The following is a 24,488-nucleotide window of genomic DNA, read 5'->3' on the forward strand; positions in this document are numbered from 1 at the left end:
TCCAGTCGGCTCAGCTCTGGCTGTTGGGGCTGCTTGAGCAGTGAACCAGCTGATGGAGGATCCTTCTGTCTCTTCTCTCTGTAAATCTGACTTGCCAGTAATGATAAATAAATCTTTAATAATAATTTGGAAAATATATTTTTTTTAAAAAATAGTATGAAATTATAATGTATCGCTTTGGTCTGCTCAACTCCTTTATAACACATTTCACTAATTATGTTGTTCTATTAGGTAGTGTTACTTAAAACAGTGTGCCTTTCTTGGCGCGTGTGTGTGTAATTTGTTTATGTACTTAGAAGGCAGAGAAAGATTCTGTCTGCTGGTTCACTCCCCCATGTGACCACAAAAGCCAGGATCCTGGAGCTTCTTCAGGGTGTTCCATGAAGGGTCAAGGTCCCGTATGGGGGCCATACTTTGCTACTTTCCCAGCACATTAGCAGGGAGAAGGAAAGCAGCCACAGCTTGAACCGGTGCTCTTCATGGAGCCTGGCACCGTAGCAGCTTCCCCTATGCTATGGCACAGCCTGTGTCCTATTTTGATTGAAAGTTACCAGCTTTAACTTCAGTGGAAATAGGGGTGGGTTTTTTTTCCCCACTGTTCTAGTGGATTATTTTTATTTAATGAGAGAGGGCTCTTATTTGCTGATTCACTCCTGAAATATCCACAAGGGCCAAGATTGGGCCCCATGGAAACCAGGAGACGGGAGCTTTTGTGGGTCTTTGACCTGGGCGATGTGCTGCTGCTTTGTCTGGTCCATCGCATGGCGCGTTCTCACAGTGGAGCAGCTGGGATTGAGCAGCTTCTCTGGGAATGCCAGCAGCACGGGCGGCAGTGCCCCCAGATAACAGTTTCTCTATGAATAGTCTGCACCTAAATTTAAGCCTACTACTAGAATTCATCTCATTTTATTTTTACATTAAATCTTTTTAAGGATTCCAAATCATAGTTTTCATGGCTTGAGAACCACAGAATTGCTGAATTTAAAATTTTTCTTAAAATTTATGCTGATTATTTCGTTAAATAGTGTTCATCAGTTTCTAAATAATTTAACAATGTTTTACCAGTTCTGTAGCTCCAGGTGAGTGTAACTGATTTTTTACAGTTCAAGTCAAAATCTCTTAATCAGCTTTTTTTAAAAAAATACAAATAAAAGGAATAGATTATACAAGCATGGGGAATGAGGGATCTTAAGTGTGACAATGCCCAAGGAGTAAAAGTAATGTTATTAAACTTACGAGTTAAAACTAAATAGAATTCAAGTAGCTACAATGCATTATGGTGTTGAACTGCCTTCATGTGGTGTGCTTTGTGACTAGAGCCATATTCATGTCATTTTGCTGATGACTTGCCTTTGTATTGCAGGCTTTCATGCTGCTCTGTGATCTGTTGATGATTTTTAGCCACCAGTTAATGACAGGTGGCAGAGAGGGCCTCCAGCCGTTGGTGTTCAATCCGGACACTGGGCTGCAGTCCGAGCTGCTCAGCTTCGTGATGGACCACGTGTTCATCGACCAGGACGAAGAGAACCAGAGCATGGGTATCCACAGCCCCCTTCGCCAGCCCCGAGAGTTCAGGGGTCAAGTTCAACCCTGGAAGGGACTGAGCATTTCTCCCTCTAAAAACGTCCATCATGTGATTGTGTAGTGCATAGACCGACCAAACAGTGATGTTTCTGTCCATTAGCAGTTGTTCTTCCAGAGCTTTGTCTGTCATTGAGCTTCCCTGTTCTTCTGAAACCTAATCACTGCTGTGTGTAGATTTAGCATGAATCTATGTGATCCTCTCACTGATAGAAGGCTAGATTTCAGTTTTCAGTTATCGCAGACTTACACTGAACGTGCAGCTTGTCATGTCCCACGTGTACACATGTACACATGTACACAGTGGGACAGGTGCTGTTTCTAATCGACTGTCCAGGCCAGCAGTTTTTCTTTTAAAGGAGGGAACCCGATTAATTTTCTGTTCCTTAGTAATCACTGTACATTACCGAAATGTCCGAAATATATCTGTAAATATTAAATGTTGAAAGACTATCTTAAGCTTCATTAGTCAAAATTCTGCTGAGCCCACAGAATGACAATTTAGCAAAATTACACTGAATTATCAATGATTACTTACATTATTTGAAATTTGTCATTTGTGAAAAAATAATTTAAGTTTTCTAATGTAATTATAGAAGGCATATATGATCCAAAAAATCCACTTGTTACTGTCAGAATTTTTTTTTAAGACTTTATTTTTATTGGAAAGTCAGATATACAGAGAGGAGGAGAGACAGAAAGGAAGATCTTTCGTCTAATGGTTCACTCCCAAGCAGCTACAATGGCTGGAGCTGAGCCAATCCAAAGCCAGGAGCCAGGAGCTTCTCCTGGGTCTCCCACGTGGGTGCAGGGTCCCAAAGCGTTGGGCCGTCCTCAGCTGCTTTCCCAGGTCACAAGCAAGGAGCTGGATGGGAAGCGGGGCCCAAATGGGATCCCGGTGCGTTCAAGGCAAGGACCTTAACCACTATGCTATCATGCCAGGCCCGTATCATTTAGAAAATGCTAAACTGAAATGTGTATTTGCTTGCAACTCCCAGAGGCAGGATTTAATGGCTAGCTGCCTTTAAAAAATGAGGATCCCAGATTTCTCAGGTGTTGATATAATCACAGCAGGCCTAATCGGCAGAAAGGAAAGAGACCTTGAGTCGCTTTGTTTGTGAATAGTTCCATGTAAACTGATTGGTGGCCAGACCAGGTGTTGGGGCAGGGGTTGTCTTCAAAAATTGTTAGAGGATTTTACAGTATTAGGTATATGTATTTAATGACTTGCAAAATAAATTTTACTTATGTGCTAATATAACCATGTGCATGTATTTCCATTACTTTCTTAAATATTTTTCAAAGAATGTCTTTTTCCTGTGTCTCAAAAAATTTCAGATACTGCTTTTCTATAGGAATATATTCGCACATAAGCAATATTGAAATTTTTTTAAAACAAAATTTTAAGGAATATCATCAAGACAATTATTATGAGTGTCAGAAAAACAGTGTCTGGTTTACTAATTAATTCCATTTTCAGAATGTTCATCTAGAAAATCGAAAGTGTAGGCCTCCCGAGCAGGTACCAAGTCTAACTCATCACAGCCCCTAGGAGCGTCAGTCACACGACTGCCCGTTCTTCAGCCATTTGTGAAATTGTACTATCATGCTGATACTGAGTTATACAGAATGCAGAGATAAAAACCAAACATTTGTGACAATCTATTTTCTGTGGTTAGAGGGTGATGAAGAAGATGAGGCGAATAAGATTGAGGCCTTACACAAAAGGAGGAATCTCCTGGCTGCCTTCAGCAAGCTCATCATTTACGACATCGTGGACATGCACGCGGCCGCGGACATCTTCAAGCACTACATGAAGGTAGCGCCGCGTTCATCTCTTCTAGCTGTCAGACACACTCAGCAGTGAGAGGATGGGAAAAGCTGAAGTTGACACTTTTGCCCTTTTATTTTAGGTGATTTTCTGCAGAATGTCTGGGTTTGATTATGCCTCCGTTTCAGTTGTGCTGTAGTAAGTGACTGAATGTATTTTAGAGTTGTAGCACAGGACGAACATGACGTGCACTGTACTGTAACCGGAGGTTTTTAGATGTGAAGCTTTGTTACAAGACTTTCACATAATAACTAAACATTCCCAAAAATGAGGTTCAGAGAGATCGGCTCTCTTGGAGGTCCCAGCTGCTCAGCAGGACCTGCTGAGTTTCTGCAGTAGGTCTCATGTGGAGCTGCATTGCAGGCAGTGTGTTCTTGAAATCACATTCGTCCTGAATGACACTCGCTGGGCTAGAGGCCAGGCGTCAGCGGCTTCCAGTCAGCTTCCCTGTGGCATTCTTTGCTCCTTGGCAGATCAGATCTATGAGTATGTCTGCCAACACATTTCCTATTTTTCAGCAATCTTCAAAAAGCACACAAAATGTTTCAGTCGTTTCTGCAAGTTTTTCTAGAATGTGATTCAAGCCTAGGAAATGAATTCATTTGGAATGATTGGATGCTGTCATTAGCGTTCACTCAGGTGGTATCAGCTCCATTTGACCAGTGTTTATCCTGTTGAATGCAGTTGTCCCACACACAGCAGTGTGAAATAGGCAGCCTAAGGTGTTTCGAGTTCCATGTCTTCCTGGGAAAGCCAACTACCACCCCATGCACTTGCCCGGGGCTTTCTGCAGGACCACATTCAGTGCTGTCCAAACTTCTCCCAATAATTTACTCACAAGGAAAGTTCTGTTAAATAGAAAGTTAGATCTGTCAACTTCAGTTGGTCCTTTGCCCTATTCAGGCTCATTCCTTGGAAGCAAGCAGTTTTAACTACTTTGGTTTTAGTTCTCCAAAGGTTTTTTACCTATGTTCTGTTTCTATGTTGTCATCTTCTAAATATCTTTTGAATCATGTTAAGAAATTTGAGTTTTTCTCATCTGCCAACAGCTGCCTCTCTTGGGATCTCTGGTGTTTAATTTTACTATTTTATAAGATTTACTTGCTTATTTGACAGAATTACCGAGAAAGGGAGGGTGGGAGAAGAGGGAAGAGAGAGAGCTCTTCCATCTACTTTTTGCTCTTCAAATAGCTGGAGCCCCCTGGGCTGCTGCAGGCCTCAGCCAAGCGCCTGGAGCTCCGTGCGGGTCCCCCGTGCGGCTGACAGGCTGAGTGCTGGGCCATTTCCACTGCCCGCTTGGGTCCATCAGCAGAGCTGGGTTCCAAGTGCAGCAGTCGGGGCTGAAACGGGTGATATTGGCATCATGGGCGCAGTTTAACCACAGTGCCACAGCACCGGCTCCTCCAGCTTTAAGTACTATTTTTAGTTATGATCTTAAATGTCTTATATGTGATCCTTTTTAGCTTTAGACAGTATCATTTAACTCTCATCGTGATGAAATTAAACTCTCAAGAGGATGCCATTCAGCACCTCTGCTCCTTTATGTCGTGAGATTTCAATACATTCTTTTTTCTCTTTTCTTCACAGTATTACAATGATTATGGTGATATCATTAAGGAAACACTGAGTAAAACCAGACAGATTGACAAAATTCAGTGTGCCAAAACCCTTATTCTCAGTTTGCAGCAGGTAAGAAATTTGAAGAGAGAAAATGAAAGAATAGAAATAACAGTATTATGCTGTACGGATTTAGTATGAAAATCTTATTTCAAGTAGGTCATTTTATCAGTACATTACTGAGGATTCAGTGTGATAAAGACAGTCTTTACATCTGTTGCTCTGAAAAAGAATCCTATAGTTCCAGAAAGACATAAAATCCTGAGGCGATCTGATCTTAGACAAGTACTAATGTTTTTTTTAAAAAAAGGCACAAATGGTAGTTAAGGAGAAAGGAGAAGTGTCCAAATGAGAAAACATATTGTATAAATAAGATGTCTGGTTAATTGAACTAGAGATTTTGGGGGATCTAGATGTGTTTGCATGTACTCCATTTATGAGAAAGGTCTTACTACAAATCAGAGGGAAAAGGATCGGGATTAAATGGTGAGGTGTCCTTTGGCTGTTATAGTCTTACCTAACGTATCCAGAATAACTACTAGATGGGCTTTTTATAAATGGTTAAAAATTAAAATGTCCAGGAAAATAAGATTTTTTTACAAATTCTTTCTAGACAAGACACAAAAGTATGTTATGTATGCATTTGGATTTCTTCACCAATCAGCATTTTTAACAGTTCTTTTAACGTGACAGGGAAAATATTCCCAAATTTTCCCAACAAATCCCATGTGTCAATTGGAAAGATAAATAAACCCCATAGAAAAGTCAGCAAGGATATTTTTAAAGGCAGTCTACAGAGGAATAATGTGTTTTTCAGCCCACTTTGAAAGGCACAGACAGGTATAGAAGCCAAGAGACCAGGCCCAGAGCCTAGGACTCGGTCTGCGGCGCCTGAGTGAGTGCCAGGAGCGCCAGCAGGTCTGCCTGCACAGGTGTGAGCAGGAAAGGAGCCTCCGATCAAGTGCTTGGCAAGGTGAGGTGCACACCCTGGTAGCACCTTAGTCACTGTGGCTGTACCAACTGCCCTACCCTTAGAGGAGAAACCTTACTAGGCAATAAATTTTAAAAAGAAGCATAGCTTCGTTAGTAATTGATGGAATACAAATTGAAACATATTTACCATTGCTGAACAGATTGGCATGACGTGAAGAAAATCCTTTTGGAAAGAAAGTTCTCTTGCTTTCTTGGAAGACAGTTGTGCAGTTCATTTCAAAACTTAAGATACATGTAAAGGTATTTTAAAATATTTGCTGGAAACTTAGATTTAAATATCTATTTTAGTTCAAAACGTTTTGAAATCCATGCATAGTTTTTCCATAATAAACATTTCCAAGAACGTTTACCAGTAGGGTCGGGTCGGGTGGGGTTTTTTGTTTGAAAGGCAGAGACAGGCCGCAGCCGTGCTGGACTTGACTGGGTGATGGAAGCCTCCCCCTAGCCAGCAGATGCTGTCAGTTTGTAGGCTATTGATTAGCAAGACGCTAGCATCTAGGGCAGAGCTACAAGCTCGGCTCGGGCTCCGGCATGGGATATGCGCTTCTCCGGCGGCATCTGTTAACTGCTCTGCCAAATCTCCACTCCTCCAGAAACTTCTTCATGGAAAAAACTATGCATAGATTTCTATCAGTTTCTTCAGATATCCTTTTATTCCCTGTAAAAAGTAATAATTTTGCTTTGCAGTATCATGTGGATATAGATACTCCATTGCAGCAATCTTTGTAAAAGAGTGAAAATAGTCTAATTATCCATTATTAGTGGAATCATTAAATAAAACTTTTGAGCTATTTAAAAATAATTTTGAGGCAGAATAGTAAATGAAAAGTAGCAAGTTCTAAGAATATATAATGTATACCATTGATATAATGGACACTGTATATGTAGTGTATTGAAATTGATCTAAATTTTTCAAAATTAATGTTTTTTTAGAAAGTAATATTTGAAAGAAATGCAGATTTTTACTTTGATACTTTAATGTTTACAATAAAATGTATTAGATTTAAATAAACTTTTTAAACTATTACATGCAGCTGTACTGTACATGAAAACATGTTAATTCTTAAAGAATTTATAAAGAATTCTCTAAGTAAATTTGAAAATATCTGGAAGATAATGGCACAGTTAGTACTTCAGGCCCCTCCATTGCTATGGAAACCTGAGAAAAAAGACAGCATGTTGAAAACGTGGGACACAGGGGCTGTTTAAATGATGATATGGTTAAAGTGAATTCAGAGATGAGGAAGTGAATGCAATTCAATGAAAAAAAATACTTTTCAGCATCTTTGCCATAAAGGAAATCACACATGATTTGCTGGCTGGCAGAGGAAGCGGGGTTAAGCTGAGTGAGGACAGAGGAGCAGTGATGAGGCGGTGGGCCGGCGACTGGAGGCAGCACAGGTGCGGGCACGAGCTGGAGGGACTCCTCCTTCAGACCTGGGCAGGTGGCTCACAGCAAGTGACAAACATAAACTCAGCAACCCTGTTTTCACAGTATCAGTCTTTCAAAAGTAATAATATAGCCATGTTGGTAAATACGTAGTAAGATATTTCTGTATTTCTATATCCCACTTCAAAATGCATTTTTTTAATTACTAAAATTAAGCAAAAGTGTTGCAGCTCTTTTCAGTCTAGGTTTTTCAGTGTTCACCAGAAAGCTCCCCATACCAACAAATAAAACAAGTTTCTGCATTTAACCGAACCACTAGCATAAACATGAACTTAAGAAACTAGTACTGGGTGAATTTTGAATATTTCTTAGCTATGTGGGTTTTTTTTTTCTTTTCTTTTCTTTTCTTTTCTACAGTTGTTTAATGAACTTGTCCAAGAGCAAGGCCCCAACCTTGACAGGACATCTGCCCACGTCAGTGGCATTAAGGAGTTGGCCCGTCGGTTTGCTCTGACGTTTGGACTTGACCAGATCAAGACAAGAGAAGCAGTTGCGACACTTCACAAGTGAGTGAAATAAATACTTGGTTGCACAGAATCTGAATTATTGGACTGAAATACCTGGTTTTTATACTTTTTCTAAGATGACAAATGATAGAACTTTCAAGTTAAAAAGATCTTTACCTACTTTAGAGATTCTGAACTAAAGTACAGAAAGGAAAGTTTAATTACAAATTCTTGCCTATCCATAACAAAATGTTGTAGGAGGCTGTAGGTTTTAAGAGTATGTAGTATTGATTTGGCCAATTTTGTAACATTGTGAACTACATAAAAGAAAACCTTAGGTGAACTCATATAACCAATGCCAGCTCCAAGAAACAGTGTTTGACAATTGAATTATCTTTCTAAGGTATTACTTATCTCCAAAATACACACACACATATGCAAACATTCACACAGCAAACAGGTCAGCTTTGTAGCTGTAGAGTTATTTTTAATTAGATACTCCAGCTTGCACTTTTGTACTATACATAATAAATTCACATTAGTCTGCCAGTTAATTATCAGATTTTACTATCTTTAGTGGTAATTTTACTATTTCACAAATATTCTTATGATTTTACCCCATAGAGATTACTGCTGTTAACTATCTGGAAAATACAATGCTATTTTTTTTTTACTTTAGGGATGGCATCGAATTTGCCTTTAAATACCAGAATCAGAAAGGACAAGAATACCCACCTCCTAATCTGGCTTTTCTCGAAGTACTAAGTGAATTTTCTTCGAAACTTCTTCGGCAAGACAAAAAGACTGTGTAAGTTGCATGGTGCAAAACAAATGTTTGTATTGCAATACCCAGTGTTTTCTTTCGGAAGAATCTTGAATCATCTAGATAGAATTACTTCTCATGATTTCCACTTCGATCTGTTTGCAGAGCCCACTGTTCATCCTTGGCCTCCGAGGGCTGAACTAGGCGGGGGAATAGGTCAGAACCCTGGCTAAACCAAAACATAACCTTTCTCTCTTCCTTTTGTACCAAGATTTTAGTTTTATTTTCTATTTTAGCTGGCTCATTTTAAAAAGATTCATTTTTCCCTCATTTTTTTTCCTTTGATAATTGGTAACAGCTGAAAGAAATGTATATGTACAAAAATAAGGAAGAAAAAGAAATGTGTATGTAATTTTCAAATGAAAATTTTGATTTAATATGTTTATTTAGAAACTTCAGGGGAATGATATTGTAATAAATTCCAAATTATAAATTGATGAGAAGGTTATAATACACTAAATAAATGGAAATTTAGAAAAAATAATGCTTATTAGTAAAGATGCTGGTTTTTAAGGAAAGAGAATTTTTAAAAAGTTTATTTTTACTGGAAAGGTAGAGTTACAGAGGCACACAGATCTTCCATCCGCTGAGTCACTCCCCAAATGGTTGCAACAGCCAGAGCTCAGCTGGTCCAAAGCCTGGAACCAGGAGCTGCTTCTGGGTTTCCCACGTGGGTGGAGTGGCCCGAGAACTTGAGCTGTCTTTTGAAGCTTTCCTAGGCACCTAAACAGGAAGCTGGATTGGAAGTGGGGCAGCCAGGACTCCAACAGTGCCCTTATGGGATGCCAGCACCACAGCTGAGGTGTAACCTCAGGGGAACTGCTGGCTCCTGGCTTCAGATCAGCTCAGCTCCTGCCATTGTAGCCATTTGAGGAGTGAACCAGCAGATGAAAAACACTCTTGCTCTGTCTCTTTCTCTTTGTAAATCTGCCTTAGCAGTAAAAATAAATGAATTTTTAAAAAAGATTCTGACTTTTGAAAAACATCAGAGTCATTACATAAGCACAGCAATGAAAATAAAATTATATCCTTTTCATGTCAGAATAAACACATTGGTAGTAGGGAGGCCGCCTTAGAAAGTGGTTGGGATTGAGTCCAGCTCCCTGCTAATGCACACCCTGGGGGCAGGAGGCGATGGGTCAAGGACTTGGGTCCTGCCACATATGGATCGAATTCCTGACTCCTCATTTCAGCCTGTTGTTATGATTGTCTGTTTCTAAAATGTTTTAAAATATTCATGTTCAAAAGCAAAAGCCCAATGTGATGGCTAAATCCTCACCATGCAAGTGCCAGGATCCCACGTGGGCACCAGTTCATGTCCTGGCAGCCCCACTTCCCATCCAGCTCCCTGCTTGTGGCCTGGGAAAGCAGTCAAGGACGGCCCAATGCTTTGGGACCCTGCACCCACGTGGGAGACCCAAAAGGGGCTCCTGGCTCCTGGCTGCATGTTGACTCAGCTCCGGCCATTGTGGCCACTTGGGGAGTGAGCCATTGGACAAAAGATCTATTTCTTTCTGTAAATCTGCTTTTCCAATAAAAAAATGAATAAACCTTCAAAAAATAGTGCACACACACATAATTGTAACACACTTTCTTGTTTAGAAGTATTCTCAGAATATGTGGAGCAAAATTTTCAATGCTTAGTTCCTTTCTTTCTATGAGCAGTTTAGCCTGGGTCCTTACAAAAGAGAACCTCTGGGTGAGAAGACGAGTGACAGGTGGCTTGCTTCTGTGAGGCTCAGGCTGTTCTGTTTGCGGTTCTAGTCACTCGTACCTAGAGAAATTCCTGACTGAGCAGATGATGGAGAGGAGAGAAGATGTTTGGCTTCCACTCATCTCCTACAGAAATTCCCTGGTCACTGGCGGTGAGGACGACAGAATGTCGGTCAACAGCGGAAGCAGCAGCAGCAAAACCTCCTCAGTAAGGACCAAAAAAGGACGACCCCCACTTCACAAGAAGCGAGTGGAAGGTAAGTCTGCTTTCATGCCTCTGACAACTCTGCCTGATTGTATATGGTTGATAAGTGGCCGTGTGTTGAAGAAGGTTCTGAGACGCATGATGTCCTTGTCTGCTTGGCACACAGTGAGGTGTTCCAGCATCAAGGTCAAGGAGAGCAGTGTGCAGGACAGGGAAGCAAGCACAGAGAGACTGAGGAATCAGGATACACGTCTATAAAATTAATTCCCACGCCATATGCCACTCACACATTAAATTTACAAGAAGATACTCATGATGTTATTCTATCTAACATAAGCAAAATACTGATAATTTAGGCCTCTGGAACAAATTAGGTCCCAGAATAGCTTTCCTGTTGTATCATTTGGTTGGATGATTTATTGTAGAGTATGACAGTGATGGCCAAATTGAAGTCTTATAACCTTTTGGGCTTCAGGGAACAGAGAGTTGAACTGTTAAGAAAATCTGGTTAATAGTATTTCTGTGTCCAAAAAAGAGATTTAAAGTGTCTCTATGAAAATAAAGCATTGCTCTTTATGTAAGGAATGAACCAGTAGAAGGTCTCTCTCTGTCTTTTAGATAAAATGAAAAAGTGTTTAAATACCTTTTACCTCAAATGACCTTTCCCTTTATCCATGCTGCTTCTACAGTAACCTGTAGAAAACCGAGAGAGGACAGTGCCGCGGGTCTGGCTTTCTTGCACCTGTTGGTCATTCACCGTTCAGCTTTGACCTTCTCATCTCTACTGCCTGAAAAAGCGATTCATCAAAGATGTCGCTCAAATAGTTGCAAAATTGATGAGAATTTAAATCTAAGGTTTCTTACATTATTGTGAAGGCCATCCTGATTATTAATGAACACAAACTGTGAAATCAAAGCTCTGGAATTCACACCTGGCTTTCTCATTTACCATTTTCATGACTTTGAACACATTACTTAATCTCTGTAACAAATCATTGAACCAAAATCCTGTTAGTGTCAGAAACTTGAGCTAAAACCCTCAGGACACATGCGGTACTAAACCCGTGATTAGCACACAGATGGCGTGCAGTAACTTAGCCGCTGTTTCCTGAATGCAGTCACCATCACAGCCACGTCTGCGCACCAGGCAGCATCCAGACTTCAAAGAGAATAAGCGAATAGCAATGTTAAACAGAATCTTACTAAAGCCGAAGCTTTCTTTCCTGAATTTAGTTATGAGAGTACTCATTTATTTAGTCAAGAGAATTAAATTTTGAATCGTGCCTCTGTACTGGAGGATTCTGGAGTTTCTCTAAAGATCAACTCCAGGCTTCCGCCATTTCCTCTTGAGGATTCTGTTTGAGAGCACCGTCCAGCAATGTGTTCCATGTCCACATGAGAGCTTCTTTCAACGTTTTTGGATATAAAAATTTTTTTAAAGATCTATTTATTTTTATTGGAAAGGCAGATATACAGAGGAGGAGAGAGAGAGGAAGATCTTCCGTCCGATGATTCACTCCCCAAGTGAGCGCAATGGCCGGAGTTAGGCCAATCCGAAGCCAGGAGCCAGGAACTTCCTCCAGGTCTCCCACACAGGTGCAGGGTCCCAAGGCTTTGGGCCGTCCTCAGCTGCTTTCCCAGGCCACAATCGGAGCTGGATGAGAAGCGGGGCCACTGGGATTAAAACTGGTGCCCAGATGGGATCCCGGGGCGTTCAAGGCAAGGACTTTAACCACTATGCTGTCGCACCGTGCCCAGATATAAAATTCTTACTAGCCAAAATTCATCAAGCCTTCAGGAGTGTATTCAACTAACATTGCCAAAGCACTTAGGTCAGTTCCTGGTACACAGTAAATGTTGTGTCAAGGTTTCAAAAATCAGCTTTGAGTTTAACACTGTTACTCATACTTTACACAGAAGACATTAGCACTTACAGCATTAGAATCACCATACACAAGGAATCATCAAAAATTGCATGAAGTTTTAAAAAAGTATTTTTACTAAATTAAACATATTGGACCACCATCTGCGGTGTGGGCATCCTGTATGGGTACCAGTTCAAGTCCTGGCTGCTTTACTTCCAGTTCAGCTCCCTGCTGATTCATCTGGGAAAACATCTTGGGCTCCTGCACCCACATGGGAGACCTGGAAAAAGTTCCCGGCTGTGGCCCAAGCCAGCCCTGCCATGACAGCCATTTGAGGAGTGAGCCAGTGGTTTGAGGACTTCTCTCCCTTTCCCTCTCCCTTCTCTCTCTCTCTCTCTCTCTTTCTCCCCTCTTCCACCTCCCCTCCCTCTCTCCCACACCTCCCCTCTGTCTCTCGCTCTCCCCCTCCCTCTCTTTTTCCTTCTGCCTTCCAAATAAATGAATCTTTACATGAAATACAATGAAACATGGCTTTTAATTCTATTTTTTCCAAAAACTTTTCAAAATTCCCTTGTATAATCCGCTACTGAAATAGTACCTTCTTCAAGACTGAAAAAGGCATATATGAACCAGACAACCTGGTCTGATCATTCTGAAATGGGGGGGGGAGGGAAGTTTTCTTGGTGTCCATTTTGAATTCACAAATGACCTGTGAGAGGCTGTACTCCCAGGAATGTCATGTGTTTGAGCAGGACTGAAGCACTGGTGGCCCTGGGAAGTCTGTCGGGGTTAAAGGGCCTGCAGGTATGGCAGAGGCATGCGTTCCCCCCTGGGCCTATCCCACTTCTTTGTTACTTATTTAAAGACTGAATTAAAGAGAGCGCCACCCACTGGCTCAGCTCCCAGAGGGTCACAGTGGCCAGGAGCATAGCAGATCCCCCACGTGGGTGCAGGGAAGGAGCCTTTGGGCCACCGTCTAGTTTCCCAGGTGTATTAGCAGGGGCTAGGTTGGAAGTGGGGCACCAGGATGTGAAGTGGTGCCCATATGGGATGCTAGCACAGCAAATTGAGGCTTAACTTATTGTACCACAGCACTGGCCCAGAATGAAAAACTTTTTTAGAAGTTTTGGCTTGTGGAGCTTGGTACGGTAGCTTAGCAGCTAAAGTCCTTGCTTTACATGTGCTGGGATCCCATATGGGCACCAGTTTTAATCCCAGCTGCTCCACTTCCCATCCAGCTCCCTGCTTGTGGCCTGGGAAAGCAGTCGAGGACGGCCCAAAGCTTTGGGACCCTGCACCCATGTGGGAGACCCGGAGGAGGAAGCTCCTGGCTTCAGAATGGCCTAGCACCGGCCATTGTGGCCACTTGTGGAGTGAATCAACGGATGGAAGATTTTCCTCTCTGTCTTCCCTCCTCTCTGTACAGCTGACTTCCCAAACAAAATAAAATGAACCTTAAAGTTTTAGCTGGGATTGTGAGATGGAGGATTAAACTGTTGCTTGCAGTACCGGCATCCCATATCAGCTTGATTTGAGTCCGGCTGGCTCATTTACTTCTAAGCCAGTTACTTTGTGCTGTACCTGCGAAGGAGTGGAGCATGCTTTCACTCATGAGGGAGACCAAGATGAAGTTTCTGGCTCCTGTCTTCCACCTAGTCCAGCCCTGGTCAGTACAGCCATTTTGGGAGTAAAGCAGGTGGGAGATGAATTGTCACTCTGCCTTTCAGACATACATATATATAAATTTTGTTAATATTTGTAAAGATTTATTCATTTTTATTGGAAAGTCAGATTTACAGAGAGGAGAGAGACACAAAGATCTGTCCACTGGTTCATTTCCCAGGTGGCCGCAACAGCCCCGAGCTGAGTGGATCTGAAGCCAGGAGCTTCTTCTGGGTCTCCAACATGGGTACAGGGTCCCAAGGGCTGCCAGGATTAGAACTGGTGCCCGTAAGGGATCCCAGTAAATGCAAGGAAAGGACTTTAGCCACTAGGCTACTGTGCTGGGCCCACAAATACTTTAAAGATTTAGAATTTTTATATGTATAGACTTTGTAACTTGTGCAGTATTTTACAGGATGCTTAATCTCCTCAATGTTTATCAATGATCTTAAAAAGGAAAGTGAAAGTTTCTGGTCCCTTGAAGAAAAATATAATTCTAGAAATCACACGCATGGCAATCACCTTCTAATGCAGATGCAATGTAGCTAAGTTCTGGGTGAGCAGGAGTGGTTCTACAGCGGACTTCAGAAAGTTACTATGGAAATTGAGTTAAAAGATCGTGTGCTCAAGTCCACCCATATTTCTTCTAGAAGTGAAAATGGTAGGGTTGGGTGGGCTGACCGAGGAGACTTCTGCGAAGGACTCAGAGTATGAAACTAGCCTCTCCACCCAGACCCCAGTGTCCGGATGTTCCAAAGACCAGCTACACACAGAATGCTGCATGGGACCCCTGTGGCCTCCAGGAAGTAGGCTGTTTATTGCTTGTGCAAAGAAGTTTGGCAGTCTGGCCCTATTTTTCCCTTCTATCAAAGATGAAGAGACTTTGAAGAGAGGATAATAGCCAACCTTTGGTGGTTATGTATATTACTTCATTGACTCTATCCTGTAAGGTAAGGCACTGATCTTCCCAAGCTGCACGGGAGAGAGCGAAACTTGACAAAGTTACTAGTGAATGACTGAACTGGGATTCAAACAGGGCAGTCCCGCAGCAAAGCCCGACTCTTAGGTCACTGCGTGTCAGCAGAGCCTTCCACCGTGACATTGTGTGTTTAACTGGAATCTTACAGATGAGACTCTGGACAACACGTGGCTGAACAGGACTGACACCATGATGCAGACGCCTGGGCCCCTGCCAGCACCGCAGCTCACGTCCACCGTGCTGCGGGAGGACAGGCCCGTGGCAGAGCAGATCCAGGAGCCCGAGTCGGAGCACGGCGCGGAGCCCGACTTCTTACACAAGTGAGTAGCAGAAATGGGTTTTCGTGGTGTAAAACCCTTAACTGGTAAAGTAAAGCTATTGAGCAAGCTTTATCTGTTTATCAGACCATATTGTTGGTCGATTTGTGAGAAAACAAAGCCACAAATAGAAGTAGGTTACAGGAGAAAATTTTTGAAAAGTCTGCAGATACTGTTGTGGAGGTCAGTTCTTCAAAGTTTACGGACTGTTGTGTGTGGTGTTCTAAGTGCTAGCTTAGTTGCTATTTGAGTATCAATCGGCTAGGCCCGTCTCTTTCCAAAGAACTGCCAGGAAGATCATAGAGGCTCCTTTTAGCAAAAGAACCTGCAAGAGCTCAGATCCTGACTTTCCATCAGTCGTCTTTCTGCTAAGCATCTGCCTTTGTGCAGTTCTGAGGGTGCTCGCCTCCGCCGTGGCAGTGGCTGCGTGAGCTCACAGAAGGTGGGGGCTTGCCTTTGGACCAGTATCAGAAACGGGAGACCGCCCCAGCATGCTACTCCTTTTTCTACAGAATCCTCACTACGTGAGCAACTTGTCCTACCTCCTGACCTTGATATTTTTCAGTCCCATTTGGCCCAGACCTGTCTTCCCTGTTCCTGGTGTATAGACTGGACGAAGGTGTGGGCAGTAGGTTTAGATGCTAACTTCCACTAACAACTACATCACAGAAAGTTTCAAGGAGCATGTTTAGGCACGTTCCCACTTGCCTCTAAGTTTAGAATACAAGTAAAGATTTGACTTTGTAAGGATTGAAAATGTTTTAACCCTTCCTGTTCAACTCTGGAGAGCTTTTAGTTTGACATGCTGCCCAGACAGTTCACTTCTGAGTTGGGCAGCAGCCCAAGATTAAGGTCTGAGAGGCACCCAGTTGGCAAGAGACTTCCGGGGATGAGGCCGACCGTTGATTTGTCATTTAGCAGCCAACCCATGCTGGCCTCTCAGATACTTAGTTGTCTATTTGAGCAAGTTACTGGCTTTTTTACAAGGGCACTGGAGTAAGTCGGCTAATTCGACAGTTGGGCATTAAGTCAGCCAATTAAAACTTTGTTAGCATGAGACTCATAAGCTAGATTCTTCCTCTGCTGTCACAGCGTGAGTAATAACACCCTCTCGTAGTCCTCAGATGCAGATCTCTTGGTTAGGCCAGCCGAAATTAGAAGACTTAAATCGGAAGGACAGAACAGGAATGAACTACATGAAAGTGAGAACTGGAGTCAGGCACGCTGTGTGAGTATTACGTTGTGTATGACTAAGCTGTCTGCTGGTTAGTCTCTTGGGAGTTAAAACTTATCATTCTGCACGCAACAGGCTAGCAAGAGCCCTGAGGCTTTCAGCATTGCGCATGCTCCCCTGGCCACTGCCAGCTAGCCGCATGGCCAACTCCAAAACAGCTGTCCCTCAGGGTCCTCATCTGTAATATTGGGGTTACAAAGCCAGAAAGAATTCTGTGTTATGGACATTTACCTAAATACATGTTATATTTGCAAATGTGAATGTTTCTTTGCTTAATTGTACTTAAGATAATTTGAGATGAAATATGAGTGAATCGAAGAAATGATTGTTACTTATCTTGTAGTGCAGTGTTATAATTTTGTGCCCTGTAAGTCATAATTAGAAGGTCTGCACTCATTGGTTCAAAGCACTAATTAGGGAGGAACCAGGAACCCATAGCGCCTGAGCAGCTTCTGACTACACACTTGTCTCACCAGCCGAGGCCTCATGGAGGAAGATGCGGAGCCCATCTTTGAAGATGTGATGATGTCATCCCGGAGCCAGTTAGAAGATATGAATGAAGAATTTGAAGACACCATGGTCATTGATCTGGTAAAGAAACTCATTGCATTTTTACTGACTTGAAATATGTGAGCTATCTGTAGAAGGCACTCCTCTTACTCAGGACCTACAGGGTGAGGGTTGCTGGAGGTACCACTGACCAGCAGTGCGCAACAGGAAGAGCTTGATGTGGTTGTTCAAGCCTGCCTTCAAAAAGGTCATGTTTTAATTCTAAAGAAGAAATGCTACTTCCCTTTTACTTTCTGTAAAAAAAAAAACTTACACCAAAGTTATCTTTGAGGATAGTGCACTTTCGAGTCTGACAGTACACACTGTGCTCCAAGGTAACAACCAAACACAGAACAGGAACCTTGTATATAAAGACAGCTTTCCAGTTTCTAAAAAATGTAGACGGAGCTGCAAGTAAATTGTTTTTTAAGGAGGAAATGTGATCTGGGGAAGATGCTCACACACCCCCTGGGAGATCCTGGGTTTGGTTCCTGACTGCAGCTCTCAAGTCCGGCTTCTTTGGAGAGGATATTCTGGAAGGCAGCAGCTGATGTCTCAAGTGACTGCATTTGGGGGATTTGGGTTGAGTTTCCGAATCCTGGCTCAGCGCCAGCCTCGCCCATGGTGGGTGTTTAGGGAACGGGGCAGAAGACGAGAGCCATCCCGCTCGTTACCTCTCCAGAAGCGTTGTTTGGTTTTTTAAGAAAAGTAATGCATAGTATTCGTTGTTAGGGTTTTTAAATTTTTTATTTAGTTTTTACCTGAGAAAGATACATCTTCCATGCACGGGTTCTCTCTGGGACCCTGAGACAGCAGGGCTGGGCTGGTCAAAGCCCCAGAGCCCAGAACTCAGGCAACCTAGAAATGCTGGCATTGAGCGGATGTGACGCAGCTCCCAGCACTGCTCCCGAGGTGTGGAATTCCACTGATCATAGCCCTTGTCAGAAACACAGGTGAGGTCACGCTACTCTGAGCTGTAACTGCCATCTTCACCCCACTTTTCCCTCCATCTGCCTTGGGGAGACAGAGAGGTCTCTCACCGAGAACGGAGCAGTGTTGTAACTGTCCTGTTAATAAGCCCAAAACTTGTGAGCATTTAGTGTTCAGTTTATTCCTGACAATTTGAAAGACCCTTTTTTCTATGTGACACAATTACTTGGCCTCATACAAAAGCCAAGTTATCGTTTCCGTTTAAAGTTAACCCTTACCTTACTTCAGTGTATTTGATACTGTCAGATATTAGTTAATTGGCATTAACTACAAAGTAACTTATTTCTCTTTCTAGCCCCCATCAAGAAACCGGCGAGAGCGGGCGGAGCTGAGGCCAGACTTCTTTGACTCTGCAGCTATCATAGAAGACGATTCAGTAAATGCAACAACTGCTCTTTCTCATTGTTTCTGCATCCTGTTTATGCAGGACATTAATAATTTTGTTTCTCATTTTTCTAGGGATTTGGAATGCCTATGTTCTGAAGTCTGAAGAAAATTTACCAATCTGGAACTCTATTATTTAGAGCTAGAGGCCTATATACTGTGATAGCTTGTATGGGGGAAAAACACTTTTGGTGTGATCTGATTGTTTTCATCAACTAAGGTCAGTCCCTCTGCAGTGACGGAAGAGCATTCACGCCACCCACGAGCACGCTGGAGCGTGTCACCTCGGGAGGCTGACCTGAGAGCGTTGGGGTCGCAGCGCTAGACCCAGCCCAATAGAGATGTGTTTTTCTGGAGGGAGGAAGAAATTTTAAATTTTTAAAACAGCTGTCAAGATAATTACACTGTTATACACCTGTTTTATGAAAACTCAGCATTGAGTAAAAAAAATATTTTTAACTTTATTTTCCTGTTGTACAATTTAAAAACTGTTTTAACATTTTGCCTTTTTATGTTTTAAAAGCTAACCATTTTTATTAAACCTATGAGTAAGCAGCTCATCCTAACTGCTGAAGAGTGTGTTGGAGCTCACTGGCTTTGGTGACCTTGTGCGTCACAGGTGTGGAGGAGCACCGGCCAGCTGCGAGGAGATGTGACCGAGTGCGTATCTGCCAAAAACCACACCCCTCTGGATATGGATCCCCAGGTTTTATATACTCTTGAATAAAAAGGTTTATTTTTATTTATAAGTGGGCATAAGTGTCCATGCAGCCATTTTCCAACAGATGCTGTACACTGTTCATTTTATATAGAATAGGGAGATTCAGATACAGTGCATTTTCTATTGGTATTTGTTCTGTGCATTTCTAGCAACTTCTACCAGCAAATAAAGTATTCTCAGTAAAACAAAAATGGTTCTCCAGTTATCAGTTTGCTGTTTTACCACCTGTTTCATGCCCTGCCAAATTCAAATTATACAGACTTGCGTTTTCTTACAAAGATAATCATGAATTCTTTAAGTGTAACATAACTGTGTCTACTTCCCTTGCATTTAATGTTCTTATCCACTACTTTTGTGAATTAAGTTTATCAGTTATTTCTGTGCTACACAGAAGCCTGTCTTTAGAGGGTGCAGCTCCCAAGCTTACCTTAACATACTGCGACATTTCCGTGTTAAATGTGAAGTCGTCTTTGGAGGAAACAGATCTTTGCGACAGTCTCGGGTGGTGCAGCATCGCGCTCCGCTCCGGCGTTCCCGACCTGCAGGAACTCCCCGGTTCCCTGCAGCCTGAGCAGTTTCTCCCGTTCTGCTGTTTTGGAGGAAGCCTCGGACTGCACAGCAGTCCATCCACAGCTGTTTCTAGGCTGGTTTTTAAAATAACTGCAAACAGAATCCTGAGGCTTTCCTTTTCACTAAAAATGAAAAACATTTTTTAAATTCTGGTGCACCAGTGATTATCTTTTGTGTAGAAAAAGCAAATAGATGATTTTATCATCCTTTTAGTAAACAGGCACAAAACAGATTTTACTCAAAATTTGTACAATTCTTTCTGAAAAAAAACTTGGTCGCTAAAAATGTTTTATCTGCTCTCAGTAATTCCTAGGATCCAGTTAGGGGAGTAGGAGGTCTCACTTTCTCCCAGTAATGTGGGCTTCACTGTTGTGCGGGGTAGGGAACGTGGGACTGTCCGTCCCAGCCCTGTCTGCCTGTGGCTCTGGCTGAGAAGCAAGCCCTGAGGAGCCACGGCGCTGTAGCTCGGCCCTCTGACAGTGTGTGGAAAACCAGTGTTGACTTAGACTCACAGAACACCAAGCAACAACAGCAAAGGCTTACTATTGACTCCAGTGGGTTTCCAGTTCAGTCTGAAGTCAGATTTTGTATTTTCAGTGTCTCCTTGATTGGTTTTGCTAGTAATTCTGTAAATTGTACATTTGCAATATGAGGTTTTTTTTTCCTTTTGTACAATTTGAAACTGATGCTTCATGTTTCCTTTAATAAACTATTCAAAATCAGGCCTGTGGTGATCATCCTCTTGTTCCTGCCAGGGAAGGCTCTAAGGAGACGGCTGCTACCCTCAGTTTGCTCTTTCAGATCATTTCTTACATGATGGCAAGATCGCCCTCGAGTGAGATGTTTGGTTTTTACAAAAGAAATTGAGAACTAGCCCACTGGTTTTCTTTCCTTGGCCTTCCCAGGAAAGAATGGAGTAATCCAGATTATGTATAGTTCTGAAGGGAGTCTCTTAGAGTCTAAGTTTAGATGAAGCAAAGATCATGTGCCTATAGAGGGAGCGAGTCCTTCCCCTGCATGAGGTCCAGACAACGGGCTGATGCGTGGCTGTCCCCCAGTGAACCTTTGAACTCGCACCCTGCACACCTCACGGGCTTTGCCGTGTTGTTTGGGCTGAGTGCATAAAAATGGTCTAAGAAACCTACACTGCAAAGACGGGAATCACGTAAGTCCGCATCCGAGAGGACAAAGCTGATGAGAACCAAGCTGGCAGCTCAGCTCTGTTACAAGCTTGTGAGACTTGACCAGGGCTCTCTCCATGGGTGGCTTTGGGGACAGGCTCACAGATCTCTGAGCTGTGACTGGACTGTGACTACATTTGGTTCTGCTCCCAGAGAAAAGGAGTCCATCAATCAGTAATAAGGTCTTCAAAGGAAACAGTTGTTACCTGCCCAGGTTTTCCAAACACCAGGTAGAGTGCTGCTTCTGAATTCTCCATCAGGCACTTTTTAAGAGCACCCTTCTGCCCAGGACTGGATACTACTGGAACGTGCCTTGTGGACTCCACTGAAGACCCAGATGGAGGCACTGCACGTAAGTGGTCATAGCTCCCGCTCAGGACAGTAGGGGTCCCATGCTGACATCAGAAGCCTGAAGCATGAGAACCAGTAGTTCTTGCTACAAGGAAAAAACCACAGCTCCTCAGAAATCCTTTGCAATCATCACAGACAGGTGGGAGTCTGACAGCTGGCCGGCAGGAGTGGTGAGCTCGCGTGGCCGTGGCCTTCACAGGTACCTGTCCCTTAGCCAGCAGCACCAGAGTAGACTGGGGCTGGGGAGACGAAGACATGATCACAAGTGAAGCTGCAAGAGCCTCACAATAAAAGTGCTTTCTGAAAGGCACCGGAAGGATGCGTGCTGGCAGGACCGCCACTCCTTTGCCATCTGCTTGACTCATGCATGAGGCAGGAAAGTTTTGTCAAATGTAGTGCCCTATTTAACGTCTTTGAACAGAACACCACCTCTCTGACCTCCCTTATCCCATCCTTATAAATTCGTCCCACTGCCTCATCAGTTCAGTGACAATTTGAATATTAACAGTCTTGGAACCAAACCAACCTGGGTGCAAATCCCACTGTCCCCCCCTGAGCCATATGGCTCGAGAAGACTGGTCTACGTAGCACAGGAACAGAGCCAGTCTCCTGCCTCTAGCACCACCAGCTGTACTTGGTGCTCTGTGCACCTGCATGTTTCTGATGGCAAACCTCATCGTTTTCCTTCTCCCTTTAAGGTGAGCGTGCCACTTGCAAACCACAGTCCTGCGCAGTAGGCAGTGAGGATCCTGCCTCCATTCCCAGGCACGCTGAGGTCAGCCCTGACGGGTTCCCAGGGTTCTTTGGCCAGGTGAGTTTCTAGATTTTCCCCTACTACTCAAGGCTTCCTAGATGCCTCTAACCCAGGTGTTTTCCTGGGTTGTTTCCTCTACCACATTACAGCAGTCTCAGATATAAGCCTTTAACTCCCAAACTTCAGCACCTGGTAAAATATTTCTTAGACTCTTAAAACGTAACAAATTCTTTTAAAATGTGTACCTTGGGTGGACCCGAGCAGGGTCCAAATCTTCTTTCAGCTGCTGTCGGAAAGTGGGTTGACCAGGCAATCTTGAGCTCCGTCCCATGGGAAGACCACAGTCGTCCTCAACCATCTGGTCTCTAGAATCCCCTAAGCCTGTCATAACCGTGATTCCAAGTTCCAACGGCTTACAGTATTTCTGATGCATTTGCAACAGGTGTCAAGGAAGAACAGAAAAACCTTTGGACAGTATAGTCGCGGCCACTAGCAGCTGACTTCTTACAACGATAAGAAAAATATACAAGGCAAAACCCAAAGTACAACCATGTGTTTTTCAAAAAACCAGAATGCTGCAGAAGTACGCAGAAGCTGGCAGTGAGGAAGGAGGTAAGATGCTTTACCCAGATAGTAAATCCTAAGGGCTGCCGAGAATGGGGGGAGTGTGAGATAAAAATGATGCAGTGTAGAAGCAGCCAAGGCCTGGCCCAGGGACGCATCTGCAGCGGGAGAGGCCCTTGGGCCTCAGCACAGACAGAGCAGCACTCCACTGGGTTGTAAATACTCAGTACAGGTGCAGAGAACCATGTCCCTTACACAGAAGTCAAATGCATAGAACTGCTCAGCAATCCAAGCAACGTAACCATGTTTAAAGACGAGAACTGGGGCAAGCGCAATGCGTCAGCTGGCTAATCCTCAAACTGCAAGTGCCAGCATACCATGTGGGTGCCAGTTTGTATCCCAGCTCCCTGCTTGTGGCCTGGGTAAGCAGCAGGGAACAGCACAAAGCCTGGGGAACCTGCATCCATGTAGGAGACTCAGAAGCAGCTCCTAGCTCCTGGTTTCGGATAGGCCCAGTTCTGGCTGTTGCCATTTGGAGAGTGAACCAGTAGAAATATTTCTGTCACTCCTCTCTGTAGATCTTCTCACCAACAGAAATAGATCTTTTTAAAAACATTCGGAATTCTGGGTGCAGGTTGAAGGTGGCTGGATTTGGCGAGTGGTCTGTGGCAGTCAGGACAAGGTGTTCTGAGCAACAAGGATCAAGTTGGGAACTCGTTTCAACTGTGCTTTCTGAGCAGCCATGGCTCTCCAGTGCCCCATGGCCATGGGCCTCAACAAGGGCCATGAGCTGAGCAGAAATGAGAGCAAGCTCAGGCACCTGACCAAGCACACCAGGCTCGTGTGGGACAGGACCAAGAGACGTGCAGCCCCGCCTCCTCCAGCGCCACACCATGGGGCTGCCCGAGTCACTCACGTTCATCAAGAGGAGGGTGGGCACACACAGGCCAAGATGACCCAGGAGGAGCTGAGCAGCGTGCTGGCAGCCATGAGGAAGGCAAGAGCCAGGGGGTACTGCGTGCCCCCATGCCCTCCCTTTGCAGGAAACCTCTGGGCTCTCAAGGCTAGAAACAAGATTTATCATTGATTAGTTATAATTCTGAAAATCATATGGTTGAGCAGATAACTAAAATAGGTTACACATAATGAGAAGTATATATTTACATAATGTTTCCCAAGTATTAAAAGTATTTCTTCACCAAAAAACATTTTCTTAGATTTACCTAGTTATTTGAAAGGTAGAGCAAAAGACACACATCTTCTAGTGACTGTCTCACTCCCTGAAGAGGCAGGCCAGCTCAGGCCCAGGAGCCAGGAGCTCAGCTAGGTCTTCCTCAAGGGTGGCCCAAGTCCTTGAGCCGTCATCTGCTGCTTTCTCTGGTATATTAGCAGGAAGCAGCCACGACTCCACGAGCACGCACATGTGACATCAGCGTCACAAGCAGTAACTTACACTAGCTTAACCCACTGTACTACAAAACCAACCCCAAACTTCTAATTCTATTTTCCCATGAGCTTTTTGGAGTATTGTGTGTATATGCATCTATACTTCAATATTTCCCACCTACTGAAAATGTAGAAGCAGTGACACCGCAATAGCAATGTGAATGCTACCAATTTTATATTCTATAAATGATGCACCTGCCAAGAGACATGAAGCTAACCTTGGAAAAACTGCTTGCAGGGCTGGGAGGAGATGTTCGGATGA

At 43.4% G+C, this 24,488-nt stretch overlaps 1 protein-coding gene across 3 annotated transcripts in view; it reads left to right on the forward strand.

Moving 5' to 3' along the window:
* Nucleotides 1–20,652, forward strand: part of STAG1 (STAG1 cohesin complex component) — a 235,254-nt gene extending 214,602 nt beyond the window's left edge. For 2 of the 3 annotated variants that reach the window (XM_058657275.1, XM_058657277.1), the window contains exons 25-35: nt 1,364–1,538; nt 3,261–3,400; nt 5,000–5,101; nt 7,830–7,978; nt 8,598–8,726; nt 10,506–10,711; nt 15,314–15,485; nt 16,600–16,710; nt 17,193–17,307; nt 18,551–18,631; nt 18,715–18,883. In XM_058657275.1, coding sequence (XP_058513258.1) covers nt 1,364–1,538; nt 3,261–3,400; nt 5,000–5,101; nt 7,830–7,978; nt 8,598–8,726; nt 10,506–10,711; nt 15,314–15,485; nt 16,600–16,710; nt 17,193–17,307; nt 18,551–18,631; nt 18,715–18,738 — 1,404 coding nt within the window. In that variant the 3' untranslated portion in view covers nt 18,739–18,883. Of the gene's footprint in view, nt 1–1,363; nt 1,539–3,260; nt 3,401–4,999; nt 5,102–7,829; nt 7,979–8,597; nt 8,727–10,505; nt 10,712–15,313; nt 15,486–16,599; nt 16,711–17,192; nt 17,308–18,550; nt 18,632–18,714 lie in introns of all 3 variants that reach the window. The other variant, XM_004588335.4, reaches the window with a different exon arrangement.
* Nucleotides 20,653–24,488: the final 3,836 nt, after the last annotated feature.

The sequence above is a fragment of the Ochotona princeps genome, chromosome 30 (genome assembly GCF_030435755.1).
Source record: "Ochotona princeps isolate mOchPri1 chromosome 30, mOchPri1.hap1, whole genome shotgun sequence".
Classification (NCBI taxonomy): domain Eukaryota; kingdom Metazoa; phylum Chordata; class Mammalia; order Lagomorpha; family Ochotonidae; genus Ochotona; species Ochotona princeps.